General features: G+C 36.1%; 2 protein-coding genes across 3 annotated transcripts; one reads left to right on the forward strand and one right to left on the reverse strand.

Moving 5' to 3' along the window:
- The first annotated feature begins 878 nt into the window (after nt 1–878).
- LOC143354965 (TBC1 domain family member 25) lies at nt 879–24,209 on the forward strand. 2 transcript variants are annotated; one of them, XM_076789371.1, is made up of 9 exons: nt 881–1,533; nt 16,535–16,644; nt 17,361–17,456; nt 18,608–18,770; nt 19,324–19,978; nt 20,947–21,331; nt 21,695–22,003; nt 22,363–22,779; nt 22,862–24,209. In XM_076789371.1, the coding sequence occupies exons 1-9, from the start codon at nt 1,492–1,494 to the stop codon at nt 23,277–23,279; spliced, it is 2,595 nt and encodes an 864-aa protein (XP_076645486.1). In that variant the 5' UTR covers nt 881–1,491; the 3' UTR covers nt 23,280–24,209. The 2 variants fall into 2 exon arrangements, with proteins under 2 accessions (XP_076645487.1, XP_076645486.1); XM_076789372.1 differs by lacking the exon at nt 21,695–22,003 and having other exon boundaries at nt 879–1,533.
- Nucleotides 24,210–24,288: 79 nt separating this feature from the next.
- Nucleotides 24,289–26,945, reverse strand: LOC143354982 (growth hormone-inducible transmembrane protein). Its single transcript, XM_076789416.1, has 5 exons — nt 26,790–26,945; nt 26,368–26,602; nt 25,459–25,570; nt 24,653–25,270; nt 24,289–24,577 (listed from the first exon to the last, which is right to left on the reverse strand). Exons 2-5 carry the CDS (start codon nt 26,567–26,569, stop codon nt 24,493–24,495), a joined length of 1,017 nt encoding a protein of 338 aa, XP_076645531.1. The 5' UTR covers nt 26,570–26,602; nt 26,790–26,945; the 3' UTR covers nt 24,289–24,492.

The following is a 26,945-nucleotide window of genomic DNA, read 5'->3' on the forward strand; positions in this document are numbered from 1 at the left end:
ACAAGACAAATATATTCTGATTTAAGATAATAACAAATGTTGTTGTTTGTGTTGCGAGTGAATGTAATAAGTGTACAATTTGAGTATGTACGACAGAGACGAAACGCGTCACGTGACCGGGCCGTGGCGTAAACATGAGGGAGTAGCGCGGTAGAAGGGGAAATTAGAGTGGGGGAACAAGTTTTGATTTGGCGACTCTGATTCGGCGTATGTTGTAAAAGAACGGTTCTTATACAATGTGCCGAAATTATTAAATAGTTCGCCACAGTCACCGGATTTAAATCCGATTGAGGATTTGTGACAGGAGTTGAAAAAAATTGATAGATTACCAAATAACAAATAAAACAGAGGCAAAAACTAAAATTGCGTTAATATGGAAGTATATCTCAAGTTCCATAACAAAAAATTTAGTGGAACCTATAATGTAAAAGAGGTTAGAAGTCGTTATACGTACATGCAAAAGAACATGCTACAAAATATTAAAATTAGAATTATTAATTGTTATTACGCAAATATGTTACGTATACGTTTAATTTTGTGACGTTGAATTGTATTATATCTCTTTATTTTTGTTAATAAAATGATATAAGTGTATCTTTTTTAATGGTTAATTATTTTCTAAGATCTGAAATTGTATATACATACAAAAATTTGATTTGTTTTGTTTGTTGTTTTGTAATCGAACAAATATTTATAGCTTGTATACACTTCATTTAACTGATGTAAGTAACTGTATGTTGAACAGCACATTCAAGATTAATCGATACGCGCGGCAACGAGGTAAACCTAACATCTGCAGCGGACTTCAAGCTGCTCGGTCCTCTCATTCTCGATCTTTCTCTATTCGCTCGCGCGAAAACGTGACGGCAATTCTCCCGAGTGATTCGGTCTGTCTTTGTTCCGCCGTCACGTTTCGAAAGAGTCCCGTCCGTCTCTCCCGAGCCAGTGGTTTTTGCTGAAGAAAGGGGACGCATAGACCGGAGGCATCGAACGTGGTTTTCGGGGTTGCGAACGATGTAATGGTCACACCGTCGATCCCTGCACGAAGGTTCAAGGAAGGCGCGAAATTGTAATCCTTCGGGTAACATCTTGAAGCTTGCCACCGTTAACAGTCGGTTCGGAAACAGTTCATTTTTATAACCGTGCGTGGATCGCCTTCGAGTGTCAACTGGTGTACGTGTGCGTGTGGTGCGTGCGTGATTAAGAACGCTGATCCTTCGAGAATCGCGGTGCTGTATCCCAACGGATAAGGGAGAGAGGATGCTTCCTGCAGAGAGAGAGGAGAGCCCGAGAGCTGGATCCACCTACGCCGCGTGAAACGAATTAACCTAGAAAAACTGTTCGGTGCCGAGCGCAAGAATGTCGGGTTCTGTTCGATGCGGTGACAATATACTTGAGGAGGCGCGGATATTTTTTAAGGACCCAGAGTTATCTTGAATTGCTGAGCAGCCTCCTTCGACACATGAGAAAGTCTACATATCAACATCAAACATGTTCGGCTGTCCTAGGGAGGCCGTTCGCGTCAAAGTGAAGGTACCAGCTCCGTTTTCGTTTCATATAGCCTCGAGAAATCTTCTTTTCTTTTTTATTTAACCTGCCAATCGGGAGCTCATTTTCCAGAAGCACAGTTTGTCCTAATTTTCAAAGACGAGTTAACAAGCAACGACCGCAGTATGTATGCCATAACTTGTATTTGATACAATTATAACCATAAAAATCCGAAAAACAATCGTTTTTTAACGAATAAACAAATGATATACGGTGAAAAATATGAAACAGAGCGAAAGCAAATCATAACAATTTTATTTTACATTATTGTTGTACATATAAAATACAAATTTTATCCAATGGCACAATATAATTTGAAGTGCCGATGCTTCCTTGCAGTTCATACATCAATATCGTAATTCCTTGCGAACATTTTTCGTTCTATATAATTTACATTTCTTTTTAATGTGCGGCTACATCCTACAGTGATAAATAGAAAATGAATTATGGGTTGCCTTTTAGTGCATGCGAGAACCATTGTTCAATGACGCGTTAACTCGTCGCTGGTGGTTAACAGGTTAAAATATTTAGCACGGTTGATATTAAACGGCCGCGTGTAAATTCGGTCAAGTATCGGTATTGTTAACAGGAGCATGTTTTATTCCAAATACGAATTAGTTGTATAAAATAATGTATTTTAAATAACTAATGCTACTGTGATTCTGATAAAAATTGATAACAGAGCGTTATCGAGTTCGTTAGTGTTAAGACTAAGATAATTGTTATCTGAATGTTTTTAGTCACAGTAAGTGACTTCATAATCATTATTGGTTCGATGGTACATACATTATGTGAATTGTTTTATTTCATATTTATGAATGATATTTGTAGCATTTCCTGTTAGAAACAATGTGAATAATGAAAATATTCTAGTGAAACTTCTTTGTAAATCACAGTGGAGTTACTGAAAGAGATTAGTAGAAATACAGTGTTTACTCTATATATGTCCCAAATGCCTAGCCGATAAAAGTCCCAGAACTATCCCCACTGCCGCGGGATGTACTGCCGTGAGGGGCCAAGAATCTCGAGAGAGCTCGGTCGCCGAGGAGTAACATTACTTCGCTATCCTTTTCTATGTTCGGCGTGGATCAAAGCCCATGTTTTGGACATATATCGAGTAAACACAGTAGCCAGTCAATTACTGGAGATAGTAAGATAAAAGTATGCAATGTTAACTGTCACTTGTTGACATTGATAACGTGTCATTTGAGAATGTGCTGAGGGGGGACAAAAGAAAAATGTATCTACTTACTGCAAATAACTGAAAGGATAATGTCAAAGGAAATAGCTTGAAAAATTCAAGAAACCGAAAACAATATTTTGTACATTTTGACATTTGATACTTTATTGTTTATACGTGTTGCTTTATTTACTTTTATTACAAACAATCAAAAAGATCTTTACCATTATTTTTTGTTATCAAATAGCACGATCACATTAAATATTTAAACAATAATAAATAAAATGTCTATTGATGGTATTATTTCATTAAAAACAAACTAGTATGTAGTTACAACTGTAAATAATAAAAACTAGACTGTAAATACATTGTAACTTGTACATAAATTAATCATTAATGAAAATTTCATATATGTTAAAAAGTTTAACTACATCATATTCTGTACTTATAAAAATATTTATTCACTCGCTAAATCAGTATTTACTATCTGGAATTTGAATAATCGATTAAATAAATTAAATTAGAAGGAAATAATAAACACCATATTAAATTCAAATTATTTTAATTGAATTTTACATTTATGAAGTTAAGTATTGCACTCTGGTTTGCGTTCTGTAATTAGAATAACCACCGTTCCGTAAAAATAATTAAAACGATGGTGCTTCAACCACCGTCGTGTATGTAAATAGTCCCGCAGTACATACTGCGGCAAAACGGTGCGATTAGAAACTGGTGTAGCATACCGCCCGCAGACTTACGAGTTTCTACAGTGGATCTAAAAAGTATTTAAATATCACATTTCCGATTCTCGAAAAATTGTCGAGATTTAAATTGTGAAAATTTCGTAAAAACAAATAGTATATAAGTGTGCACTCATTTTAAAGCTTGAAGCCTCCAATTTCGCAAAGCAGTGTTCATTTTCCCCTAAGATATTTTTACGTGGTATAGCAGATGGGAAGACTCATTTTCCATAAAAAATGCTGCAAATCCATGTCTCCAAAAACTTCAAAAAATTTTTCTCGTAAATGAAACTGTCATAGATTTGAAGAAGAAACCTTCTTTTTACAAGAACTTCTTAAAATTTGATGTATGATTTTTGCTCACTGTTTTATGAAATAAAAATGAGAAACAGGTTCGGTCGTGGTAATAACTAACTTACTGTAAAGTTGGCGGCACACATCTCATTTAAAGCTCAATAAAACCATAAAAAAAATCATACATCAATTTTTAAGATATCGTTGTAAAGAGGAAGTCTCAATTTTTAAATCCATGGTGGCTTTGGCTACGAAAAAAATTTTCAAAAATTTTCATTACAGGTTTCTAGCTTTAAAAAAAGTTCAAATTTATTGTCGTACGATCATTTTTAAAGTGAGTTCAAATTTATTGTCGTACGATCATGTTTTACGAAAATATCACGGTTTCAATATAGGCAATTTTTCGAGAATCGAGGATGTTCAGAACCACGATAACCGATATAAACTACACAAAAATAAAATAAATCACATTTATGCGAGCGTAAATGGTTAACGCCAATTGACATCATTAAAACGTCGAGTTTTATTCGTTTTTTGTAAAGGCCCGTACAGACCTGAACATTTCGACGAACATTACGCCTAACGGCGCGCCGAACAGTGACCGAAATGCAAAATCGACATTAATTTCGGCGAACCGAACGGCGCGGTTTTGCGTTTCGTCCGCTGTTCGGCGCAATGTTCGTCGAAATGTTCAGGTCTGTACGAGCCTTAACGAAATGCTCGCAGTTGCGAATATTCAAGGCCTAGCATAAACTTGGAAACTTGGTTTCATGCAAACGCAAGGTACAAACATATAGAATGCTACCCAATTAAAGTTTTTAAATAAAAAATCTACAATTTTTTCGCTTCTTTTTTGCAATTTAAAGAAGTAACGAAGTTCTCACACTGAAAATGACTTCATGTCACGTGAGATAAATATTAACTTTTCTTTAATCGTGTTTCTCTTGAAATTATAATGTATCGTATTATTTATTTCATATCGTAATTCACAATATGACGGAAAAATAAATAACAGAATTTCTAAACAGCTTCATTGAAATTGGAAGAACGCAATAAAATAACATTAAAATAAATAAAGTAATTCACAAAAACAGGGGAAGTTATTTAGTATGGGACACATCAGGTTTTCTTTGAATATATGTATAAACTTGTACACAATAATTATCCTTGTATTAATTTAACCCCTCAATGACGGGATTTGTTCGCGATACGGACCCTGTAATTTTCACTGGTCGCCGGGTCCGTACGAAATACGGACGCTACTTTTTTCACACATCGCCGGGCTCCGTAAGAAATACGGACGCAACTTTCTTCACACATCGCTAGGGTCACTAACACTAACAAAGCGATGACAGGCGACGCTTCCAGACACCTCCGGATCCGCGCGCCGGATCATCTTGATGCACTTTTTCGCACAGAACCCCCGGCACGACAAGCAACTTTTCGCTACAGACCTCCCGGCGTTAAGGGGTTAAATAAGATAGGAACATAGAGTTCCAGGAATAAATAATGGTCGTCATAAGTCTATCACAAAACAAGTGTAAAAATTAATACTTGGACGGCGACCATATTTTCACATACTTTTGACCCAACCACCATGTACTTCATTTGATTTTTAAATTTATTGTAATCAGTTTAGACTTCCAGTAGTCTGTACTAATTCCTCCTGACATACGAATTAAATGAAACTCGATGTGACCAAAGATGCTATTTATCATTTAACTTATGACTAGGGATTTTATGCACATTTGTGACACAAATGAGTACATGACCAGTGTCGCCAGATGAGGGGAGGGAGGACGAATTGAGGGGAAAAAGTTATCCTCTCTTTGTCAGTGACAAAACGCGTCACGTGACCGTGCCGCGGCGGAAGCGTGGGCAATAGCGCGGTAGAAAGTGACATTAGAATGGGGAACAAGTCTTGATCTTGTGACACTGGCTGTGACATAGATCCTGTAGGGCTACTATTTTCTTGTGACCGCATCGACCGCGCCGAACGTAGAAAAGGACAGCGTGTGTAAACACGGACCGCGTGGCCGAAGGCGCACTACATACCATAAAATAAACCGCTAAATATAGTTCAAATTACATCGTGTTTAGTGTCATTTTAGAAAAATGCCACAAATAAGTTGGTGAAAGTTCCATAAAAAAGTAATGAAAAATAAAGAATTTTTGTGATTGGTTCAGTAGTGGTTTATATTGATATACCCGACGCGGCATCGGATTACGCCGCATGTTTACACTTTACACTGCTCGGCGACCGTGGCAGCCGAGCTTCTTGGCCCCTCGCGGAGTAGGCCCCTCAGCAGAGGGGCTAAGCGAACTGACTAAGATCGTGTAGCTCCGTTCGGCTTAGATTAAGACATTGTTGTAAAAGAATTGAAAGAATTTAAGAATATTGATATATTATTTTCATTGATAATGTTTATTTTTTACAGATCCGCAGTCTACTTATCATTTGCGTAAACGTATCAATGAATTTTCTTATAAACTCAGAAGGGGTATGTTCCTTGATTAATACACGCGTTGTTGGTAGTATTTGCTGTTAATATTAAACAATATTTCACTTCAATGTATACGATGGTATAAAAAACACATGGCGTATCTGAGACGTCTTTGCACGTCAAGGAGTTAATAGCAGTCTAGTATTTCTTTGGGGAATACGTTCGAATGAGGCTTTGAGGCTTTGTTTTCGAAGAAATTAACTTTTACAATTCGGGGAACATGCATGCTATGGAATAGCATAATACCGGTTCTACTTACAAATTCTAAGCACGCGAACTTGGCGGATTTTCAAAGTCGATTTTCTCGAAAACAAAGCATCATACAAACAAATTTTATTCTACCTTTTGGACTTACTTTTTTTATTGTAAAATCACCCTCTTTCCGGTTGTACTGTTATGCGAGACTACCAGACTTATCTATTCTCTATAGATAAGTCAGACAAATAGATGAGTCAGAACTCACGGGGTTTCTCATCTACTAGACTAAGGCAAATTACTCACCGGTACAGAGATTTCAGATTAAAGTCCAACCCTGCGAAAACTCCGACCTCCACGTCATTCCCTATCTCTAAGGGTTAGTGTCATCCATCCCCACCAAACTTCCATAGTTGTACCCTTATATAAGGCCCTGCGAAAGGGCGCGGAGAGACGGAGAAGAAGTTACACGTAACCCGTCAGTCGACTCTTTTTTTACAAAGTTATTCGTCGTGTACAAAATCGCTTTGTATTCTTGCTTGGCGACCTATTCCCAAATAAACCTAAGTTGTGCTAGAAGACTTTGGAGTTTATTCGAGGATTCTCTTCATCTACTCCTTCCTGCGGCATAACAGTACCACCAGATACCGATCACCTTGTATAGTTTTCTTGAAGGCAGAATTTCGATAATCAATCAAACAGAGCAGTTATGATCTCAGAAGTCGTAACGTTAACACGCAAGTCCGTTTAAATGAAAATGATGTTGCGAAAGGCCGCTGGTCGATGTAATAATAGTGCATCTCTTTTATATAAGTCGACAATGACTTTTTACAAGACGATTTTACATAATAGTGCACGCTTTCCACTTTTGGTCGGTTGAACAAACTCGAATGGTAGTTTGAAAAGAAAAAATCGACGGACAGTAGACTATCATTTTAATGTGGCCGATTAAAAAATTTTAAATGCTGAAGTTTATACATATTTTCATAAATGAACATTTTTTTAATACACTTCCATTTGATTTTTGAAACTGTTCAACACTTTATTTCGTCAGATACGAGGGAACGTAAGTACTATAGTGTACTATCTTCTACGTGTTTTGAAAAAAGAGTAAAGTAATTAAAAAGGTTTCGATGATTTTTTAATAAAACCTTTACCATTATATTTGCAACATTCTTCTGATTGAAACGATACCAAACAAGACACAATTCGCATTATACATAGTTTTTTAATGCATGATATAACAGAATCTCTATTGTCCGAACCAATGATATCTGAATTGTGATACAAGATGATTTTTCTATAGAATAAAATTGTATGTATACGCATTTTGGACTAGCAACAGGATTCATAAAGACGCAGAGACAAGGTTTTATAAATACAGTGAATATTCGCTGTAATCCCCTAAAAAAAAGTAATGAGAAATAAAGACGTTTTGTAATTGGATAAGTAGTGGTCGTCTGGTCTCACATCGATATATCCAATCGTGTTATGTTAGGCCTAGTTATTTACATTAGCGTCTTCATATTCGTTGACACCTGTCCGCGCAGACAGAGAGGTCGAAGCGATTCATGCTAGCACACATTCTAAACGCGCGAAATCCGCCCAACAACTGAACGCTCTCATAAGAACCATAAAAAATAGCATCGCGTGCATTTTGTTTCCTGCGGTCCATCGGCGGCAGCCGCGCGGGCAGGTGTGAACGAATATGAAGACGCTACTGTAAATAAGCACCGGGCGATTTGCATCCGCGCGGTTTTGGCCGTGTCTCAATTTCTTGTCCCTATCCGACTGTATGTCCCTGGTTTTTGCCATAAAGACGCGAGGGTCACTTACATTTCCAGCGTGCACTGTGTATTTCAAATGCAACGTTCGGCGAGAACCACAAATTTCATCTGAATGTCCCTCACCAGAACCGCGCAAGGGAATTACAGCGGATATTCATTGTACATACCATAACTCGGATAATGGAGAATTCAGATATTGGTTTGGATAACCTCGGTGTTACTGAGTCGACAATTGAACAAGCAAATATGCTCCGAAAGATGTCATCTTTAGTCTCATTTTATCAGAAAAATGTTACAAATATGTTGGTAAAAGTTTCGTAAGAAAGTAATTAAAAACAAAAATGTTTTGCCATTTGATTAGTATTAACTAATCAAATCTATATCATCGATATACAGGATGTCCTAAAAACGTCGCCCAACACCTTGAAAGGGATTGTTCCTGAGGTGATTTGAAGTGACCTTTTCCTTTGTGAAAATTTCCACCTCGGCTAAGTTAAGTAGTTGTTAACGAAAAAGCACGGATTAATCAGAGCGCGGCTATAGTGAAAGGATTCCGTCTCAGCGATACATAGATCCCGCTAAGCGTGACGTTATCATTGGCCGCGTCAAAATCCGTCCGCTGTAACCGCACTTTGATTGGTCCGTGGTTGAAATACCCGCCCCCTTTAGGTTTTCCAAAATTTTTGGGACACTCTGTATACCCAATTTTATAAATTTTTCACAAATATCGTACATCTCTCTTTCATATACAGAGTGGATTGATATCTTTGATCACCTTAGATATTTCTGTTATTTGGAATTATATGAAAAAATTATATACAGATTGTCCCAGAAATGTTGTACTTCTTTGAAAGGGGTGATTCCTGGAGTCATTTGAAAGCCACCGAAAACATTTTCGCAAAGAAAAAAATTACTTCAAAGGACCTTAGGAATCATCCCTTTTGGAGAAGTACAACATTTTTGGGACACGCTGTATACAAAACTTACGTGGTATAATAGGGGGAATGTTATACGGGTAAAGGTGTTTTGATGATTTCAAAGTCACCTTGATTTCTTTAAACGGAATTACCTACTTTTTGTATCGTGAATCGATAGAGTATCAAATTCTGCGTACAAATCTTCGTATGTCCTAAACTTAGTAGCCAACGAGATATTATCGAAATAATTTGCAATACGTACGTACTACTTGGAAGCTAGCAGTTTCTTGAACGATAGTCAAAGTCAGGGAAAAAGTTACCCTCTCTCTGCCAATACCGGATTAGTCACGTGACATTGTGAAACATGCACGACAGAGACAGAACGCGTCACGTGACCAAGCCTTGGTGGAAGCATGGAGGAATAGCGCGGTAGAAGGGGAAATTAGAGTGGGGACATTAATCTGATGACATTGGATCGAACTGATGTCCTTCAGCTTGAATATGGTGAGTACATATGGAATGTTATTTCAATAATATCTCGTTAGCTATTAGGTTTAGGACATGTGAAGGTCAATACCATACAAGTTTTGCATATTTCATTTTCTCGTATTATTACAAATAACGGAACTATTTAAGGTGGTCAAAGTTATTTGTCCATCCTGTATATCGAGACGTTACTGAGTTTATATTAGAAGGATGAGGAAAAGATTTGTTCCACTTGGTTAAGCGTTTTAGCAGGTGGGTCAATATATCCCGTCATTCATTCAGTAAGGGTTAATTGCGCTGGGAAAACGACGCAAAGGCGAAGGTGACGATAATCTGCACTCTCATGGATCCTTGGGTTTAACGTTTAAGGGTAGCTACAAGTAGTCGCTGATCGATACAACCAAATTTCATCTGCATACTAAATGAATCACTTACGTGTACGATGAATATACGCAGAATGTTAAAAAGAAAATTAAGATTTACCGAAACTTTTCTCGATATATGTCTCAAATATCTGGCCGATGAAAGTCCCAGAACTATCCCCACTGCTGCGGGGCATACCCCGTGAGGGGCCAAAAAGCTCGAGAGACCTCGGTCGACGAGGAGTGTAAACATAATACGGGTCGGGTATATCAGTGTGAGACCAGGAGACCACAGGTTCGGCAGTGTATTAACCCATCTGCATCATTAGCGTGTATATACGCTCAATTTTTCTGGTCACTATCACCGAAGCCGTATGCATGCGCTCAACTTTGTTGGACACTATCATTATTCGTTAGCTAAAAAATAGAAATGGAGGGTGTTGTTGGATATGAAAATAGTAATTCTGATTTTTTCTTATAATGCTGAAATATGAAGTTCTGGAATTCTGTGGAGTGCTGAAAAAAGTTTGGCGATAAAGGCCTTCTTTTCATATTTCCTTATGATGCAAAAGTTTACACTCCTCGGCGACTGAGGCATCTAGAGCTTCGCTGTCCTTGTCGACGTTCGGCGTGAATCAAAGAACGATATATGGGACATATATGTGGACGATATATGTCTCTGAGTAGACCCGTGTTGTGGACATATATCGAGAAAAGACTGTATTAGAGGAAGTGCGGTATATTGAGAATATCACTTTCTCCAAGATAAATAAAAATTTACAACAAAGGATTAGCATGAATAAAAGTGTATAAAAGTAACGATTTTGTTGCGGTACAGGTAATTTGCAATAGCGGTATTTCAATTTACATATCTTTAAATGATTAACAATTAAAAATCTCCTCGATCCGCTAATAGCGAAGACTTTCACTTCTTCGTATTACACGAATTACTCGGTTTCTATTGAAATTATCTCAAATTAATATATGAGGAGTTATACATAAATTATGCACAACTAAATATTTTAATAGACAGTTCGTAAACTGGTTATATGTTTAGTATAGACTGCGTGTGCAACGTTGGATGACTATAATTACTGCGAATTTCTACGTGAAATAGAAATTGTCTGTATGTATCGATTGCGAGAATATGAATTGTATCCATCTTTCTCCAATAACACTGTCCAACAAAATTAAACTTTTTTCGAGTTTTGCAATACCTGTTGGGTGATTCTTATACACTTTGTCATCCTAAAACCGAATCTGAAAGTAGAATTGCTCCATCACGCAACGTTTTCGAAAAATTTTGGTTTTTGTAAAAATGCCCGATTTTGATACGAAACGACGTGTTACGCAAAAACTAAATACGCGAGAAAGTTCAAATTTGAGTCAAGAGATAGAGGGGACTCTCCTCTACATATTCATATAGTCAATTATATTTTTATGTACTTCCTAATAGTTGTAAATGGTTGTTAAAGTTTGAAAATGTGCCGACGCGGGTACTTTGTACGGTCTATTTTTGTATTTATGTGAAAAATCCTTTATCTAGCAGGAATTTACTATACAGGAAAGCATTCTACAGACATTTCTGGTAAAGAAACCATTCACGAAAAGTATTTGGTTCCCTTAATGTACGAGAAGGATCAGAAAATGTTAATCGACAGCGTGTGCGCGACGCGTTCGCGCCAGACAGCCATTGCAGCCTTTTCGCGACTCGCCAGGGCCGTCGCTGTGCGTAGTCGATTAAGCATTTCCACAATGAAATGTGAATATAACTCGTATTTTTATAATCTTTTGTAATGATTGGCACCCAAAAAGACAAAAAAAAATGTATTTAATTAAGCATAGTAAGCAAAGACATACTTGAGTGGTACCAACGTCGACTACGCATAGCGACGGCCCTGTCGAGTCTCGAAAAGGCTGCAATGGCCGTCTGGCGCGAACGCGTCGCGCACACGCTGTCAATTAACATTTTCTGATCCTTCTCGTACATTAAGGGAACCAAATACTTTTCGTGAATGGTTTCTTTACCAGAAATGTCTGTAGAATGCATTCCTGTATAGTAAATTCCTGCTAGATAAAGGATTTTTCACATAAATACAAAAATAGAGCGTACAAAGTACCCGCGTCGGCACATTTTCAAACTTTAACAACCATTTACAACTATTAGGAAGTACATAAAAATATAATTGACTATATGAATATGTAGAGGAGAGTCCCCTCTATCTCTTGACTCAAATTTGAACTTTCTCGCGTATTTAGTTTTTGCGTAGCACGTCGTTTCGTATCAAAATCGGGCATTTTTACAAAAACCAAAATTTTTCGAAAACGTGATGGAGCAATTCTACTTTCAGATTCGGTTTTAGGATGACAAAGTGTATAAGAATCACCCAACAGGTATTGCAAAATTTTTTTGGTGTTGGACAGTGTAATTTGAATAGGCTGAAGATAATATATTGATATTCTCAGATCATTTTAATTATATAAAATTTGAAGTCTAATATTCTTTAATAAGCAAAAAATTAAATAGTTATTATTGATTATTATTATTATTAACCAAATATAATTGTTAATATTAATTAAGTATGTTATTAAAAAAATTCCTGCTAGAATCGCTGATAGTGCCTCGCGTCTCATGAAACTATTTTCTTTTGTAATAAACTGGGTCATGCGATAGCTTTGAACCCGTAAAAGAGAAAAAAGAATATCATTAGTTAAAATTAAATAGTTTCGTATTCTGATCACATCATGCGTTGTATCATGTGGAGCGCATAATGAGCAATAAAGAAGGAAACCACTGTTCGTTAACTAATAATCGTAAGGTATTTTAAACAGTATGTACATACTTTAAACACATTTACAAAAACGGGACCAGTTTTTCGAGAATAGCATCTACGTTACTAGAAGTACCTTTTACAAACTTTATTTAAGTACAAAAACAAGGAACTTCATACAGCTATCTTTAAAATTTTTAATTTCAAGAAAAATACAGATGATTTACAGCGTGATGTATGATTTTCGAAAACGATCTGACTACATTTTTGTTAATTAAAAGTAAACCATGTTGTTGGATGACCAACCATAAAGGGTTGTCTCATTGTCCACGATGAGACACCAGGAAAAATTAGAAAAAGTTGCAATCTTTTGCTTCGCTTGCATTGGTGTGAGACTCATCGATACCCGATTCCTCGCTGGTCGGTCGTGTAGCGTGTTTACCGCTTGACTGGTTCCAAGGGGGCTTCCCCCAGTGGTGGGAATAAAATTTCGACAGTTACAGAGATAATACTCTATTCAGCATTCTCAAATCAAGCATAAACCATTCAACATTTTTAAATTAATCATTGAGCATTTTCAACTTTCTCGCCGAACCTTTGTCAATGTCAATCGCGCCGCACAGTGAGCCAAGCCTATGAGCTTTACGTCAAAATTGTAGAACTTTTGATAGAAATGAGATAGCCTAATAGTTCTTGGACGAGGTTAAAGATAAAAAATTGCAGAATAAGGGGAAATTATAGAGAGAGCAATATAAATAATTTCTAACTCTGAAAAACTGTGGTGATGTAACATTTTTTCAATAAAATTTTCATTTAGAAGTTCTACGATTCCCAGAATTGTCCCACTTCCGCGGGATATACCCCGTGAGGGGCCTTGAAACTCGGGAGACCTCGGTCGCCGCATAACGCCACGAATATGTTGGTGAAAGTAATGATAAATAAAGAAGTTTTGTTATTGGATAAGTAGTGGTGTCCTGGTATCACAACGATATACCTGTCCCGTATTATGCTACACTCCTCGGCGACTGAGGCCACTCGAGCGTCGCTGTCCTTTTGTACGTTCGGCAGTGTATGAAAGAATAGTATCTTCTACCCGATATACATCCCTGAGTAGACCTGTCGTAGACATATATCGAGAAAACACTGGACTAAGCTGTGATTGATTGCTTCATCTCGGAATTAGACAGTGTATTATACTAAAAAAAGTCGTATAACAAAAATTTAAAATAATAGATGTGGAAAGTTATTATGGAAACTCTCATTCAAATCGATTTATTCATATTTGAAATAATGCTTAGCGCCGATTTGAAGAAATAGTTTTAAAAAAACGGTGTTTCGCCTTTTAGCTAAAAAATGTACCTTAATCAATGTAAATAAAATGTAGTTCACGTCAACATAAATATTATGACCAAGAATTAAGAAAAAAGTGAAAAGTTTCTATAAGGTGATAGCGAACTGTTATGGCGAATTAACTCATCATCCACAATTAAAAGATGAAGGTAGCTGTTGATAGTGGTAGAAATATTTTTGAAAAATCCATGTTTTTATTTACCTAGGTATATACAGGGTGTCGCAAAAATGTTGTGTTTCCTTGAAAGGGGTGATTCCTGAGATCATTTGAAGTAACCTTTTCCCTTGCGAAAATGTTCTTCGCAGCTTCGTTAATACTAGGACTGCCGAGCTCTAAACGTGACTTATAGATATCCCTTTATAATAACAAGATGTATGTATAAGATAAAGTATTCAGATTTCATACGATTTTTAAGGTAGGACGTAAGTCCAAAGAAGAGTTATGTTAAAAAATTTCTCGTGGACACGTATTCACAGTTTCAATAATCGTGAAAAAAGAACTCACTTACCAGTCATTTTGACTGGTTCCCTAGTTCTAGTGTTAAGGAGTTATTAACGAAAAACGCGGACCAATCAGATCGTGGCAACAGCGGACGGATTCCGGCTCAGCCAATGCCAACTCCACGCTCAGCAGGACCCGCCGCACAGTGGTGCCAAATGGCCAAAAAGCGGCAAAAAATCCGTAAAAACGAAACTATCCAACGAATTTGTTTGAAAATTTGTGGAGAGATTGCCACAGGTACAACGCTTATTTGGCAAAAAAAATTTTTGTAAAAAGTTGTTAACATTAAGTAATATGGGCTAATCGAAAATCTCTGTTTTCTGCCCATTTTTTATTTATGGAAGCATACAACAAATCCTTTAATAGATTTTGGTCTGGAACTAATCGTTTTGGCAAGGTGTAATATTGATCTAACTTTGTGCAAAAAATCATGAGATCCTTCGAGACCCTTTCGTCACAATTTAAGTTTAAATATCAACTTTCAGAATTTCCAAGAGTGAATCGTGCGGAAGTTACGATTATTTGATGTCCAGGTGAAATTTTTTAGGAATATTTCTAATTAATAAAGAAAAATGTGAAGTGCATATGATTTATTAATTTTTTATGTATAAAAAAATATTTAATAACAATTTTTTTATCTTACATAAATTATTTTTATAGCGTTCATTGGAGCACTACCAAAAAATACCTGTTGCATTTTTGCGACAGTGGTCCAGTAAACGAAAACTTTATTTATTTAACATAAAAAATTGTTATTAAATATTTTTTTATATGTATGAATGTCACATTTTTTTTATTATCTGAAATGTATCCCTTTACAATTTCACCTGAAACATCAAATAATCGTGACATCCGCGCGATTCATTCTTGGAAATTCCGAAAGTTGATATTTAAACTTAAATTGCGGCGAAAGCATCTCCAAGTATCTCATGAAATTTTGCACAAAGCTAGATCAATATTATAACTTGCCAAAACGATTAGTTCCAGATCGAACCTATTCAAAGGATTTTTTGTATTCCTCCATAAATAAAAAATGAGCGTAACGCAAAGGGGCTTCAGGTTAGTCCATATTACTTAATGTTAAACAACTTTTTTTGGAAAATTTTTTTGCCAGTTAATAGTTGAAGCCATTTGCAATAACCCATTTGATTTGTAGACCCCTAAGTATTCAATTATAGGCGGAGTAATTACATAACTATCGCACTGAAAACTGATGAATTCCCAGGAGCGAGGAAATGGTTATTTACTATGCGTATATCTCCGTAGAAAATTTTTTTTTCAAAAATCTGACTTTGGCACATCATACACGCACTATTAGGCTATACAAAAATAATTTTTTTTTATAAAAATCGAAAATTTATAAAATGGATTTTTTGCCGCCTTGGCACCACTGTGCGCCGTAGTGCCGGAATACAATACGTCTGCTGTATCCGCGCTCTGATTAATCAGTGTGTTTCGTTAATAACTCCTTAACCCCTTGCACGACGATTTATTTTACGGTTTCAGTGATTAAAACTTTTTTGTAATTCATAATTTCCTAAAAAAAAAGGAGAAAATTTGTATCTATTGTATGCCTATATGATCTTCAATAGCTATACATTAACAACGCCAATATAGAATTTTATTTCGTTTTGAAGGAAATGAATAACATACATATTTATTAAACTGTGTTCAGAATCTTCATCACGAGTATGACTCGACATTGTAGGGCAAGGGGTTAACAAAGCCGCGGAGAACATTTTTGCAAAAGATAAAGCTACTTCAAATGACCTCAGGAATCATCCCTTTCTAGGAAGTACGACCATTTTTTAGACACCCTGTATAACTTTTTATTTGAAATACGCGTACTTTTCTGTGAATAATGTGAACTAAACATTAAACGTGTCGTTTGTGTGTAGAAATGTGAGACCAGACATCAACCCGAATACCGGAAATTCAGCGTCGACCCGCAGATAACGTCCATCGAAGTACTTCAGAGCATACTCATCAAAGCGTTCGACATCAAAGGGTAAAACAATACGATTATTAACAATATTGTAATCGTTGGAAGTACTGCAATTAATCTTCATCATGAGACCGCTCGGATATGAATTATTTATGCTTTTCAATTACAGATTTTCACTGGTTTCCCACTGACGATCGATATCTCGTTAGTTCAATAAAATAACAAACAAATAAAAAAAACTATAATATATATAAATGGAAAATCTATAAGCTTTTATATACAAGCTGACCTAAACATTGGCATCGCATTGTAGGCAACAACAAGACAAATTTAATGACCTAGCATACTGTGACCTTGAATTAAGAAATCATCATGAATCTATAGTTTTGGAAGTAATTCTTTTCATAAAGAAAATCAAGTTTTCCTTTTGATACTAGCTTTTAAGGTCCAAGGTCAAGGTTGCTTCAAGGTCGTAGCACGTTAAGCCATTATATTCGTCTTGACGTCGTTTGAAATAGCACGTACTAAAAAATATATACTGCCATTTAAAAGTAAAAGTTTCTTTTTGAAATTCTTAATATTGTAATTTTATATTGCTATTTTATTTTGCTATTTTATATTGCTTTGATCCCTTTTTTTAGACCATACATAAAGGTTGATATCGTGTTATGTGAAGTCAAAGAAATGTTTCATATATCACAACTACTTTATTTCAATTAGCGTATACGGGTTTGGAGATGTTTCCTGTTAGTCGAAAGTCTAATATTTGGTTTTTACAGTGAGTTCACCGTTTCGTATCGAGCAATAGACGATTACGGATCAGAAACATACTTGTTCCTACTTTCGGACTGGGACTTGGATGCGGCATTCATTAGGTAATACTCACAAGGGAACATATTCAGTTGATAAAATTTGATGAAACTTATGTGAGATATAGTACTTCGAAAAAAATTTGACACGTGGTTTTTTTATTGGCAACCATCTACTTTGAGGGGGTGAAAACAGCCCTCAAAGTTGGGGGTCAAAACCACATTTTTTTAGATATCTCAGAAACCATAGGTCGAAGAAATTGAATTTTTAAAAAAATTGCGTGCTTTCTAATAGGAAATGTAGTCGCGCAAGAAAATTTTAACAAAAGCTTTTTGTTTAAACAATATATTAAAAATTTGATTTTTTTGCAGTTTCTCTTATTTATTGTTAGTTCATTTTAATGTAAACTCGAGTGATCTATCATATCATATCATTGTATATGGTAGTTCTGAAAAGAGCTGATTTGATTTTGGATTCTTCTTGTTCCAAATCTTTTTCTTCTTCGTTGTATACCATATACAACGAGAAAAACTCCAGTTTCAATTATTTTAAGGATCCACAGTTTAAAAAGGCTGCAGGTTTATTTTGACTGAAGGACCAACGCCCGTTGAAATGCGCAAAGCAATTGGTTAAACTGCGCTACCTTCTTTAGCTAGTAATAAAACAATAAACGACATATAACCAAATGGTATTGTTCAAAATACTATACACGTTTATACTAAATGCTTATACTTCTACAAAACAAGCCAGAATTCCTTCCTCCGCACGCTAGGTACAAGACTATTTTTCATTATGCATAATTACTTTTAAATGGCAAAAAGAAAAAAATCCTAAAACACGTATCCCCTATTTTGGATCAAAGATCACGCACCCGAATTTATATTAAAATGAACTAACAATAAATAAGAGAAACTGTAAAAAAATCAAATGTTTAATATATTGTTTAAACAAAAAGCTTTTGTTAAAATTTTCTTGCGCGACTACACTTCCTATTCAATTTTTTCAACCTCTGGTTTCTGAGATATCTCGAAAAATGTGGTTTTGACCCCCAACTTTGACGGCTGTTTTTACCCTTTCAAAGTGGATGGTTTCCGAAAAAAAATATGTGTCAAATATTTTGTATCAGCTGAATATGTTCCCTTGTCAGATAAATCTGATGGGACTTGATATTGTATGATAAGATTTGGTAGGATTGACCGAAAGTTCATTGTTTCAGCGCGTCCGAGCCGTATTTGTATCTTCAAGTCAACTTGAAACCATTCGGGGAAACGGGTGACTGCGAGTGCTACTGGGAGCAGAATGCTCAGGAAGTGTCAACGCGGCAGGAAACTGGGTTTCCATACAGGACACCCAAGTTACCTGGTCTTATAATGAATAAGGCGAGTAGTATTACCTTCTTGGTTTACTAGGATTGTGTATCACGTTAGGTATGTAGCTACTTATCTTGTTTCGAAGTGCTAACTTTGCACGTGCCTTGCGTCAGTGATAACAATACGTTGCCCTAACCTAACGAGCAGATCTTAAATTATTCATAAGTTGGACAAACTCTTGTTGAAATATAGTTAGTTCAAAATGGTTCATATCTTCGAACACTAACATTGTCCGAAATTGAGGAACCGTGAACTAAATTAGCACCGTTGTTATTTATACGCTTTCACACTCTTATAGAATAAAACTTTCCTAATTGATGTAGAATATGATGCCAAACAAATAATGTCCTATAGATATATCCTCAGAATTGAATGCTTGAAAGAGTTAGTATTAACAACAGCGAAAGAAAGTATTATACAATGTCACAAATATGTTGGTAGAAGTTTCAAAAGAAAATTCTGAGGAACAAACAAGTTTTATCATCGGATTGATTACATTACTATACTCACAGAAATTAAACAAGCATACAGTTTAGAATGTATGAACGTAATAACTTTGCAGATGGAGAGAACACTGAACATGGTTCAGCGTGCTCTAGGTAACTTGGGTGAGGATTCGCATCAGCAGAGTATACAGCCACCGCGGCAGCCGCTAACAGACGCAGAATTTAGGCGATTTCTGGATCCTATCGGGCAAGTGATACATCCAAAGGAGTTAAGGGCCGTGATATATTTTGGCGGAATTGAGCCCAGTTTGCGCAAAGTAGTCTGGAAGCATATTTTGAATGTGTACCCTGAAGGCATGTCGGGACGCGACAGAATGGACTACATGAAGAAAAAGTCGCTAGAGTATCAAAATCTTCGGGAAAGATGGAAATCTCTAGTTCAGAAGGGACAGAATGTCGGAGACCTTGGCTACGTGACGAGTATGGTGCGTAAAGACGTTTTGAGAACTGATAGGCATCACAAGTTTTATGGTGGATCCGATGATAACCAAAACACGGCCAGTCTGTTTAACATTCTAACTACGTATGCCTTGAATCATCCAAGCGTCAGTTATTGTCAAGGCATGAGCGATCTAGCTTCGCCGCTTCTCGTTACGATGAGGGACGAAGCACAAGCATACATATGCTTATGTGCTCTAATGAGGAGATTAAAGGATAATTTTATGCTTGACGGAATTGCTATGACCACCAAATTTGCTCATTTAGCCGAAGGTATATGAAATTTAATCTAATGTTACATGTTGATTCTGCAATAATGTTTCAATAAATTTTTAGCCACAATAATGTTTTTAACAATAATGTCGCTTGAATTCAAATCTGAAGGAGTATAGCTTTTAATTTAGAGGGGTATAATTTGCCATTTGAATTCTACATGAGCTTTTGATTTTTTAATACATTATTGTGATAGTTATACAGTACTTATATGACGAATTTGAGCTTAAACAAACCTTCTTTTATTAACTCCTTTTACTCTATAACAAGTATGTTTCCCCATGAGTTATCTATGCCAAATATCATTGAGAGCTTAGGAGTTAGCACTGTCTGTGATTAGTAGACTATGGATTTTATGCATTTATAACAAAAATGAGTAGACCAAATGCAAACCGGAAGACATATTTAAAGAAATTAAACATATTATTGCATTATTTCCAGCTTACTAAAATTATTGAGGTAAGAAATAAATGTCTATGTAGCTTCTGTAGCTTGAAATGAATGCAATTTTTATTTTGCATAAAAATCCGCAGTCTAGTGATTAGTTCTAATGTTATGTGCGGTTTTCGTGAACAGACACGCAGAAAAAGTCACTCGTACTTCCCTTTCTAGTTAAAGGAACACACGTATTGGTCACTGTGTGACAAAGATAGTGAAGAAATGGATTATGCTCTTAGTAACTAATAATTTGGGACATAGAACTACTATATTTTTGTATCACTTCTGTATCAACTCCTAAGTTTCCAATAATACATAATAATGAGCTGCACTCTTTATTTGACTAAAAAACATGTTAATAATTGTGTATTATCCAAGCTATTTTTCAAAATGAGAAATGTCTTACTCAATAAGACACGATAATATGTTACAGAAAAATTAGATCTTCTTTTAAAATTAAGAAGAGACTCTGTTAAAAAGTGACAAATCTTATTACACAGGATGTCTTATATAATTTATATTCTTTTTAGGTTTGCAACACTACGATCCCGATTTCTATGTATATCTGAAATCTCATCAAGCAGATGATTTATTGTTTTGCTATCGATGGCTTTTACTGGAAATGAAGCGGGAATTTGCTTTGGACGACGCTCTAAGGATGCTCGAGGTTCTGTGGGCCGCATTACCAGCTTCGCCACCAAATGGAGAACTCAGTCTCGCTGAAGTACCCTTTCCTCCGCCTTCGCCACCACCAAGTCCAAATGTAAAACATATTCGTGAAAATGCGTATACAAAAGTCTGCGCTATTAGACGACAAAGTTCTTCCGCAAGCATTGCCGCGACAGGAAAAAGAAAAACATTGAATACCGAAGAGTCTATACAACCCTCAACAGAAACCAACGGAGACACAAAAAGGTACACACAGAAAGCGCGTTTGATAATTAGCCATTAGAAAGGCATGTCACATTATTTACACACGTGCGCGTTCCTTGCCCTGCCATATACCAGGAACGTATATGTATATTGTTGCGTTTAACTTGCATATTTCTTATTACAGACTATTCTTTTACAAAAATGCCTCCAATAAGGATTGTATAGTATGTAGAGTCATAATGTAGTCATACTAATATTTTTTTAGGTGAAGGATCTCTAGGAATTCCAAAGTCATTTACATTTTTTAAAATTTTAAATCGAATTGCATATTTCTTTTATATGGATCGATTTTTATAAAAAATATCTCACGAACTATTGTTATGAAATGAAAATCGTTGTTTGTAGATCGAGTTCTCCTTACGAAACATTCTCTGAACCGGAAAACGATTTAACAACTGCAAAAAATCGAAGAAATACTGAATCTACGGAAAAGTGCCTAAGTACAGGATCGCTACCTGGAAAATCTAAACGCATAAACTTACTGGAACTGAAAGAGAGATTGTCTTTACCAAGTAAAGAACCAAATAAAATTAACGAGCAAACTGAAACTGAGAAAAAATGCGCACGCGTGGTAAAAAATCTGAATGAATTTTTGAATTTTACAAGCCTTAATCGTAGTAAAGTAACGCCAAGCAATACTGAGCCAGAATTACGGTTAGTTTATTCATTGAATATTCTTTGTCAACCCTTTTACGCTCCTCGAGTGAAAATTCTGATATTTTCTATTTGTAGAAAACGTAAAATGTTTAATTTTCCTCTGACTGTACTGATTTATTTTAAATAATTAGTAAAGCACAATTTGTTGAATTAAAGTACACAGTAACAATGTATGAAATATTGTAAATTGTATATCATTCTTTGTATCATCATAAATTATTTCTCATCGATCTTTTGTGTAACTATATTTGAGGAGCGTATAAGAGTTAAGGCTGATTATAAAGTGTTATTTTATTATGAAATCTCGTATAGGATATTATTTTATTTCACAACATTAGAAATGATTTGTTTTCTAGACGCGTTTCGAGTGAAAGCGGAGTTATAAGGGTGTTAAAAGATGAGCCTAGTTCGCCAGACGATCCTACAGATTTCTTTCCAATGACTACTTCGATGACTAGAGAATTAAGACTGGAATTAGAATCACTGGATCGACAAGTCTTTGGACCGTCGCCGCCCAGCGATCAACAATGCGATTGCGTTCTGTCGAAACGAGAAAGTGAACTTGTTGAAAATGAAACAGACACGGAACTAGCAAGGTGTAGTCCAGCCGCAGACGTTTTCGTTTGGGAAAATCCTCTCCACACGTTACAGCCTAAAGCTCACCCAGCTACTCCGGATGAACAAGCAGAACTTGAATACGACGGAGAGATATTGGAGGACCAAAATGGTGTTAAATCTGTTACTCCTATTAGACTGTTAAAACGTACTACTAGGTATAAATTACTTCTTGTAAACACTGAAACTGATATCGCTAGAAGTATGATTACTCACCGTGTATATATACGTATAATGCAGGTCTGAATCGGCGTCAGATAGCGAAGAAACAGAAAGTTGGCATCAAAGTGCAGCTATACCCGAAAGTCCAACTAAGCAGCCGGTTCAAGAACACTGTGAAGAAGCTACAGAACTCATGAATCTTATACCAGCGGGTACGAACGAAGATCAGCTAGGAGAAAGTTCTTTACCTCCACCTAATGAATTTGGCGGTGGCAATCCCTTCCTTATGTTCCTGTGCATTACACTTCTGCTTCAACACAGAGACTTTGTCATGCGTAATCAAATGGATTATAACGAAATGGCCATGCATTTTGATAAAATGGTCCGTCGACACAACGTACTTCGAGTGCTCAATCAAGCGAGGCAGCTGTTCGCTGGCTATCTTAGGAGGCATTCCTCTTCGTCATCAGCGCCGAAATCGGATTTGAACGTGTAGATTCTGTAAACTCTTAATGCCTAAATGTACTTGCTGATACCGAGTTGTAATGCGAACTGCGATACTATCAACTTTAAAATTAATTCCATCGTCGTCGAAACAAATCATTAATAATAAATAAAGGTTTTTTCTTAAATTCGAACAGTGAACGAACGTACTTTTTTGTCAATAAAAATCTATCCGATAAAAATACGTATCAGTAATAGAATAGGCAATAAGAGAGTGAAACAATCTTTCCGAGATCCTCTTCCGACCATTCAAAATCATCGATTTGTCACGCATACCCTTAACCCTTTCAGTTTCAGAGGTAGTTACTTATTTGAATATTTGTGTAAAAAAACTGTTATCGCTTACAAATGAAACGTTCGAACACTTCGAATACTTTTTATAATATTTATTTATATGCCTCGATATTTATTGCCTGTTCATCCGTTTATTTTAATAACAAGATTATTTTTTTTTAGGAGAGAATTTAAGTTTAATTTGAAAGGGTTAACATCCCCATTGTGCATATACATACGAATTGCGTATATACACCGATGTAATTACATCTATAGTTTAGTAACACTTGTTATAGTCATTTAAGGTACATTTGTATCATACATATATAGTTCGAAGTTCGTGGAATCAAGTGAACTGAATATATTTCTTTAATATTTAATATATAAAATTTACGATACATCTCGGAAGCTAAAACAACGTACTTAAGTTACGAATAAGCACATCCGTTAGCTTTATCCGTTTATCACGACACCATCCAATACCACGTGCACCGCGTCAACGAACTCTTTCACTGTACCTCGATTTAGAATTAAGTCGATAGTTTAAATTTGTAAAATACCTACAATTACCTTAGCAGCCGTGTCTTACTTTGTTCTCAAACAGTATGCTTGAGAAACGACAATAAAGTGCATTTAATTTTATCGCTAATAGTTGAAGTATTAATTCGTTAGTTTCTTTTTTTCAAAGTTGAGGAAGGTTACTGTATAGTTTTCTTACTCTTTATACATATGATAGTTTTTATACTTTATTTGGAATAAATCAATAATTTACAGTATATTATCTATCGACTATAATATAAAATATATCATTATCAAGAAACTTATTTATTCAGCACATTGTTACACATTAGTAACACCACCGCAGCTTCCATACGATAGTAAACTAGGATTTCTCGATTTGGTGTCATTCTGATCAAGTAATATTTACAATTTTACTTTCGCCTATTACCTCCACCAGCCAGTATCATGAGGATCCTCGTGAAAATGTTTATTGTGTCCATATAAATAGAGATGGCACTAAAACATAGAAGATTCATATTAATATATCGTATTAACGTATAAATCCACAGAATTTAAAAAGAAATTACGTACTTGTTGATTGGATCATATGGTCTTCCATCAAAGCCATACTTTGGATGCATCTCTGCTCGTTTAACAATTCTTTGCGTATCGTACAGAAGGAACATGGAGAACAAGATTAAACCACCATATAGAGCCATCGAGTGTAAACCAGATCCAAGAGCTGTGGTTGGAGGCAAAAACATGGTACCAACTGAACTTGCAAACACTACACCTAGACCAAGTGCTAGCGGTCCTCCCATGTTCAAAAACTTTTCGCTTGGAGCACAAACAGCTACTGTAGACAAACCACCAACTGCTCCAGCAGTATACCATGCTGCTCTAAGTACCAAAGGACCACCAAACAAGTATAAAGGCGCAAGAACTGCGCCAACGATACCAGTGTGAGCTAGCCATGCCAATTGTTTTGCTCCAAAGCCTTCCTTGTAAGGAATACTATGAACTACCATTCCACTGCCGACCATAGCTACCATGGTAACTATCAAAGCTCCCCATCCTTGACGCATCACCATATTCATTACAGTTGGTGATCTTAAACAAACGGCAGCAGATGCTGCACTGGCTGCTATGGATGCTCCAAAATATGCATATGTATCTTTAATTCTATCTTTCACATATTGGGGCCACAACCTATTTAAAATTATATAATAATTTAAATTTGCCTCTATTTGCCTATAGTAAAATAGTGGAGGTGTGCGAGGACCCAAAACTCAAAAACCTGTCCCTATCCTGAATAAAATTCTTGACTCAAAATTTTCATGTTCTCGCACACCTCTATAAAATAGCATTATAATAATACTGTTAGATAAAGAACATACGCTGCTTGATCTATGGCACCTGCAGAAGAGGAAAGACCCAATCCGTAAAAACATAAAGCACCTAGACCAAGTACAGTGCCACCAGCCACAGCACCCTTTCCAATGTTAAAAGCTGCAAATGTTTAATAATAACTATAATATTTAACAGAAAATTTAATTGCTATTAATACGTTAATATAATAATAATCTTATTTACACTGTCAATCATCGATTTATATATTTCACATCAAGTCTGAAAGAGTTAAGTCAACTTGTTAAGGCCTGTGCCCATTTGAGAGTAAAATTGTAGAAACTGAGTAAGTGAGTTACTCTTGAAAGTCAAATTTGTCTGTGTACATGCTATTGAGAGTGCTATCAGAGAGTTGCACGAAAAACTCTCGGAGAGCAAACAGCAAAGTGAAACTCGCAAATGGATGCGTTCAATTTTTCTCTCGACGAGCAACTGTCAACTATACGAACACCATTCGTATAGCTGAGTCTTCTAGACAGTCTTCTCTCCTTCTTCACATTCATTCTGTTCACAAGTATTCTTATAACTATTGAAATTCCTACAAATGGATACATACTTGAGAGGACATCCCAAGAGTTGACTCTCACGTTAATCTCGGAAGTACTCTCAAATGGACACACAATTTGAGAGTACTCTCAAGAGCTACTATTGACAGAAACTCTCAAATGGATATAGGCCTTTATATAGAATGGATAATACTGTCATTATGTTTTGAGCTCTATTACAAATATTTGTTGCGCTTAATATACATATCAATTGTTTTCATACAAAATTTTAGTAGTAGATAGTAATATGCCAAGTTGTCCTGTGTGACTACATATATACATGTATTCACAGTCCCACGATTGCATCATGTTATGTGAAACTTTCATTTTTCCGTTTTGAATGAAAATTTGTACCTGTTTCTCCTGCAGGAGACATTGCCTGTTCCTTAATGGTAGCAGATCTGCGAGCAGATCTAGTATAAGCACTACGTCCATCGCTGGCGAACAATCTCGAAGATTGGATCCTCGGGATAAGTGGTTTCGAGACGACGGGACTTTTCAGAATAACAGATAGAGTTGGTAAAGTACCAGCTCTACACACCCTCGCGAGCATCATCTTTACGTTTTAACACTTATTCACGTCGTTAATCTGTCAAACAAACAGAAACACATGCAGTGGATGACCCGAAAACTATGTACCCACGTTAAAATATTCAAATTACATAGGGTTTTTCAATATATCAATAGAAATCTTGAATGCTTCGAGAAATCTGCCAATCTACTACGATTTATTCGAAGTTCGAGATCAATTTGCAAAAATTTTTATGTGTACTCACATTATGCAATAACAACGCAATTGTTTCTCTCGAGCAGTCGAAATCACAATCAATGCTGAATGTCTGTCAATTTCATGTTATTCGTTGCATTCGTTCGAGGCATGCGCTATGTTCACAGCGTGCACAGCGACACTATGTAACAAATGTTCGAATTAA

This window comes from Halictus rubicundus, chromosome 6 (assembly GCF_050948215.1).
Source record: "Halictus rubicundus isolate RS-2024b chromosome 6, iyHalRubi1_principal, whole genome shotgun sequence".
NCBI classification, from domain to species: Eukaryota; Metazoa; Arthropoda; class Insecta; order Hymenoptera; family Halictidae; genus Halictus; species Halictus rubicundus.

Bases quoted from the DNA above. Each gene is read 5' to 3' on its own strand.
- LOC143354965 (XM_076789371.1), top strand. From the start codon at position 1,492: ATGTTCGGCTGTCCTAGGGAGGCCGTTCGCGTCAAAGTGAAG. The intron at 17,457-18,607 runs GTAATACTCACA...TCATTGTTTCAG, and splicing joins TTGGATGCGGCATTCATTAG to CGCGTCCGAGCCGTATTTGT. The intron at 22,780-22,861 runs GTATAAATTACT...CGTATAATGCAG, and splicing joins CTGTTAAAACGTACTACTAG to GTCTGAATCGGCGTCAGATA.
- LOC143354982 (XM_076789416.1), bottom strand. From the start codon at position 26,569: ATGATGCTCGCGAGGGTGTGTAGAGCTGGTACTTTACCAACTCTATCT. The intron at 25,571-26,367 runs GTACAAATTTTC...AAACATTTGCAG, and splicing joins GTCTCCTGCAGGAGAAACAG to CTTTTAACATTGGAAAGGGT. The intron at 24,578-24,652 runs GTACGTAATTTC...TCTATGTTTTAG, and splicing joins CCATATGATCCAATCAACAA to TGCCATCTCTATTTATATGG.